The sequence below is a fragment of the Lipotes vexillifer genome, unplaced genomic scaffold (genome assembly GCF_000442215.2).
Source record: "Lipotes vexillifer unplaced genomic scaffold, Lipotes_vexillifer_v1.1 scaffold880, whole genome shotgun sequence".
Classification (NCBI taxonomy): domain Eukaryota; kingdom Metazoa; phylum Chordata; class Mammalia; order Artiodactyla; family Lipotidae; genus Lipotes; species Lipotes vexillifer.
The window spans coordinates 84,500-89,906 of record NW_006776345.1 but is presented as its reverse complement, the minus strand read 5'-3'; the positions used below and the strand labels follow the sequence as shown (position 1 = coordinate 89,906).

The 5,407-nt window shown below is 37.6% G+C and overlaps 1 protein-coding gene across 1 annotated transcript; it reads left to right on the top strand.

The window, feature by feature from the left end:
• Window positions 1-862: 862 nt before the first annotated feature.
• RLIM (ring finger protein, LIM domain interacting) lies at window positions 863-4,941 on the top strand. The gene is made up of 3 exons (XM_007450335.1): window positions 863-1,031; window positions 1,933-2,016; window positions 3,326-4,941. The coding sequence occupies exons 1-3, from the start codon at window positions 863-865 to the stop codon at window positions 4,939-4,941; spliced, it is 1,869 nt and encodes a 622-aa protein (XP_007450397.1).
• The last annotated feature ends 466 nt before the right edge of the window (window positions 4,942-5,407 follow it).

Here is a 5,407-nt window from a genome sequence, read left to right as displayed (position 1 = left end):
CATTTTTTACTTTTGTGGGGAAATATTTTGTAATGAGATACTTTGTTTTAAATTTTTTAATTTTTCAGACTGTAGCTTTCCTGTGAATTGGGAATATTGTGATGAATTCTTATTTAGTCTGATAATATTAATGTATATTTTATTATTTTAGCACAGTTTTACCACTGTTGCATTATAAATATAACCTTTGCCATCTAATAACAAAATAATCCATACTCCACTGCACCTTTAGGCATTTGAAGTCCATTTTCTCTTCATTTAATATGATGAGTGTGCATTGGTATTTTAAAAAATGTCACAGTGTGGTGATAAGCATGGCGCTTGAAATGCTGTCAAGTTATAAGTGCATCACTGCAACTTACAATGCACAGATCACCAGTGCAAAGCAGTGAGAATGCTACATACAGTCTTGGTCACAACAACTCAGCTCTGCCATTATAGCATGAAGCAGCCATAGAAAATATGTAAGTGAATGTGTATGGCTGTATTCCAATAAAACTTGAACACTGAAATTTGGATTTCATATAATTTTCACACATCACAGAATATTCTCTTAAAAAAGCATTTAAAGGTATAAAAATCATTCTTAAATCTCAAGGAGAAAAAAAATAGGCACCAGGGCTAAATTTGGCCCGTGGGCCATAGTTTGCCAACCCCTGACCTAGTCTTTTCGTAGTATAACAGTGCTTTTCAGGAATTTTCTGTTATGAAATTTCATTCATATGAGGTCTTAAAATCCACGTCTGGACCTGCATTCTGGATTTTCGCATAACTATAACTGTTCTATAGAATATATACTGACTTCTGTTTTCAAGATTGATCTCCTTTCTCCTTTTAGATAATTTTCCACTTGTTCATCAAGATGGAAAGCTCAGATTCTAACGATAAAGGAAGCAGTGATCAGTCTGCAGCACAGCGCAGAAGTCAGATGGACCGATTGGATCGGGAAGAAGCTTTCTATCAATTTGTAAATAACCTCAGTGAAGAAGATTATAGGCTTATGAGGGATAACAATTTGCTAGGCACCCCAGGTATGCAATGTGTAGTTTAAGGATTTATATATGTAAATTGCTGGTCTTAAAAGGAAACCTGTATTTTAAAAAAATGTTTCTTTAGCCATTATGAAGTATGCTTTTAATACAGAGGATGTAGAGTGACATTAACTGCTGTACTTATTACATGATTTTGTTCACTCATATTTGGAATTATCCTATGTCAGGTTTTTTAGTTAGGAATTATATTATGAATTTATAATGAGCTAAATTCAAGAGAGTGGACCTGAAAAATATTTTTGTTATTTATCTTTATATAACTTATTAGACATAAGTAGTCTTGAGGAGCTAATGGGAACTTCAGTTCTTAGGAGAGACTTACTCTGTCATAATCAATCAGAGCTAGCCTTGGGTAAAATAGTCAATTATTCAGAACTTTGTGCTTGGTTATTCTCCTTTGCCTGATTAGGTCCCATTTGATTCTAGTTAAAATTCATTATCTCCCTTCCTCCTTGTTTCTTGTTAATTCTATTAACCTTTGAGTGGTTCCTTAAATTTTAAAAGGTAAGGTGTTAGTTAGCATGGCTCTTATAAGAGAGAGTGCATTTTGAGGCAACAGTACCAGACTTGAGTCAGAATGCCAAAGTTGGCATTCTTGCCCTGCCATATATTAATTAACATGTCAGTCTCTCAGTCTGTTTCATTGTTTTAAAATGCAGATAATATCTACCTCCCAGAGTTGCAGTTTTAAACAATGAGATACTGTATGCAAAAGCATTTTGTAAACTGGAAAGAAATGTGAATAAATATAAGTTGTAATGTCATGCTCTCAAATAGGTGAATTTTACCCAGGTTTCCTACTCACTCTCTGGTTGTCATCTCAGATGGATAAGTCATTGTTTTTTATTCATAATTTGGCAAACATTTTAAACTATTTTAGGTGAAAGTACTGAGGAAGAGTTGCTGAGAAGACTACAACAAATTAAAGAGGGCCCACCACCGCAAAACTTAGATGAAAATAGAGGTAAATTTTGCTTGGGGGTGGGGGGAAGGGTGGAGGATGGAATGGATAAGGAGCTTCCTAACAATAAATGTCAGCCAAAGATAATCTAGCAATGGCACAAATTAATTTGGTGCTAAGTAACTGCTCATAAAAACAACTGGCATTTTCTTGATATTTGGTGAGAATGTTAACTTTTTTTTTTCTGCTTCACCTTTGGGTTTTTTGTGTTAATTGGAACATAGTGAGGAATGGCCTATTTTAAATGTGATTTTTTTTCTTGATTTTACACCTCCATTGAAATTTCCCCCTACCTACTGTATTATTCCTTCCTTATAAACATGAGTTCCTCACCAGCAGAAAGACATGTTGCATTCTCTAATCTGATGGTTCTCAGTGGGGTATAATTTTGCCCCCTAGGGGACACTGGCAATGCCTGGAGACATTTTTGGTTGTCATGACTGGGGGTTTGCTATTGGTATCTAGTGGGTGGAGGTCACGGATGCTGCTAAACATCCTAAAATGCACAGCACAGCCCCCACAACAAAGAATTATCTGGCTCAAAATATAAACAGTCCCACTGTTGAGAAATCTTGCTCTTACCTCGGGTCTGGTGTTTCTCCCTCAATGTGAAATAGGGAATTTGACTAACATAAGAAGCCATGATAACAGTTAGGTTCTCGAATGTGCCATTATATGTACTGTGCTAGGTTCAGACTATTTACTTGGTCTTATCTCCAATTTCATGTTAATTTAAAATCTTGGTAACGTGAAGAAGTATTCAAATGCTTTTAAACCTGTAAATCTCGTTTATATTTTTGCAGTGACTAAAGCAGTCTTGTATTTTTAAATGTCCCATATTATTAAAGGCACTTAAGTCAAGAGCCTAAAGAAATGTAGGCTAATGAAAATTTGACCAAAAAATGTAATTTGAACTAAAATACTAGCCCTATACCTTAACTGGTGTTTACCTTGTTTGATTACATTAGTGTTGGCAGTGGACTGAAAAAATGTTGTTATCTGACAGCCCACAGTGGTTTAGGCTCTGTATATGATGAAGTGCTAAAAATAGACTTCTTCCCAATTCCCTTTCTTAAAAAAAAAAATTCCCTAAATTTCTCTATGATTAGCTTGCTCTTTTAAAATGGAATTGAAACTTTCCTGCTTTTACTGCAAATCAATGCAGTATAGTTTACAAAAATCTGTAAATGTGAAATCTGTTCAGAATCTTTGTTCTTTTTTTCTAATATGAAGTTTCTGAGTACTCTTATGTAATTTCCTAATTTTAATAGTTCCTTTTTCTCCCTCTCTCCCCTCCCTTTTTTAAAAACAGGTGGAGACTCTTCAGATGATGTGTCTAATGGTGACTCTATAATAGACTGGCTTAACTCCGTCAGACAAACTGGAAATACAACAAGAAGTGGGCAAAGAGGAAACCAATCTTGGAGAGCAGTGAGCCGGACTAATCCAAACAGTGGTGATTTCAGATTCAGTTTAGAGATCAATGTTAACCGTAATAATGGGAGCCAAAATCCAGAGAATGAAAATGAGCTATCTGCAAGACGTTCTAGTGGAGAAAGTATGGACAACAGCCAAAGGCAAGTGGAAAATCCACGATCTGAATCAACATCTGCAAGGCCACCCAGATCAGAACGAAATTCAACTGAATCATTAACAGGAGAAGCCCCACCTACCAGAGGTCAGAGAAGGGCAAGAAGTAGGAGCCCAGACCATCGGAGAACCCGAGCAAGAGCTGAAAGAAGTAGATCACCTCTGCATCCAATGAGTGAAATTCCACGAAGATCTCATCATAGTATCTCATCTCAGACTTTTGAGCATCCTTTGGTAAATGAGACTGAGGGAAGTTCTAGAACCCGGCACCACGTGACATTGAGACAGCAAATAAGTGGACCTGACTTGCTAAGTAGAGGTCTCTTTGCAGCTTCTGGAACCAGAAATGCCTCACAAGGAGCAGGGTCTTCAGATACAACTGGCAATGGTGAATCTACAGGATCAGGCCAGAGACCTCCAACCATAGTCCTTGATCTTCAAGTAAGAAGAGTTCGTCCTGGAGAATATCGGCAGAGAGATAGCATAGCTAGCAGAACTCGGTCAAGGTCTCAGACGCCAAACAACACCGTCACTTATGAAAGTGAACGAGGAGGTTTTAGGCGTACGTTTTCACGTTCTGAGCGAGCAGGTGTGAGAACCTATGTCAGTACCATCAGAATTCCGATTCGTAGAATCTTAAATACTGGTTTAAGTGAGACTACATCTGTTGCAATTCAGACCATGTTAAGGCAGATAATGACAGGTTTTGGTGAGTTAAGCTACTTTATGTACAGTGATAGTGATTCAGAGCCTAGTGGCTCAGTCTCAAGTCGAAATATGGAAAGGTCAGAGTCACGGAATGGAAGAGGGGGTTCTGGTGGTAGTAGCAGTTCTGGTTCGAGTTCCAGTTCAAGTTCCAGTTCTAGTTCCAGTTCTAGTTCCAGTTCCAGTCCTAGTTCCAGTTCCAGTGGTGAAAGTTCAGAGACTAGCTCAGAGGTATTTGAAGGCAGTAATGAAGGAAGCTCATCATCAGGCTCATCAGGTGCCAGGCGAGAGGGTCGACACAGGGCCCCAGTAACATTTGATGAAAGTGGCTCTTTGCCCTTCCTTAGTCTGGCTCAGTTTTTCCTCTTAAATGAGGATGATGATGACCAACCTAGAGGACTCACCAAAGAACAGATTGACAACTTGGCAATGAGAAGTTTTGGTGAAAACGATGCATTAAAAACCTGTAGTGTTTGCATTACAGAATACACAGAAGGCAACAAACTTCGTAAACTACCTTGTTCCCATGAGTACCATGTCCACTGCATCGATCGCTGGTTATCTGAGAATTCTACTTGTCCTATATGTCGCAGAGCAGTCTTAGCTTCTGGTAACAGAGAAAGTGTTGTGTGATTAAGGTCTGAACTCTCAGCTATGTAGCTGGTATAGTGATGGGCAAACAGGAATCACTTGCTTTATGTCCACTTTTTGAGTGGTGCTTAAATGTAAAGTAGCAACCTGAATTGAGTCATTGCTTTCTGAATGAATCATTGTCCTTCCTCTAATTTCTGTTCCAGAATAAAAGGAAATATTTAAAAAGCAATGTTTTAGGATATAAAAATCTGATTTCAGTATCAGTAATTGTTATTACTGATGATTTATCATATATAGTTGTCAGTTTCTCCTTTGTTATCTTAAAAGATCTGCCTTAGCAATGGCTCTTATCTGTTTCATGTTGATCTTTAAAGTTTCCTATGCCATAGGAAAGAGGGATGAAGGAAATTCCCAGTTTAGACTAAGTTACAGTACATGTTTCCTAAGTGATTGCTTAAAGCTATAATGTTCCCAGTTATTAGTTGGCACAAATTCACCTACATTC

Bases quoted from the DNA above. Each gene is read 5' to 3' on its own strand.
- RLIM (XM_007450335.1), top strand. From the start codon at position 863: ATGGAAAGCTCAGATTCTAACGATAAAGGAAGCAGTGATCAGTCTGCA. The intron at 1,032-1,932 runs GTATGCAATGTG...AAACTATTTTAG, and splicing joins CAATTTGCTAGGCACCCCAG to GTGAAAGTACTGAGGAAGAG. The intron at 2,017-3,325 runs GTAAATTTTGCT...TTTTAAAAACAG, and splicing joins AAACTTAGATGAAAATAGAG to GTGGAGACTCTTCAGATGAT.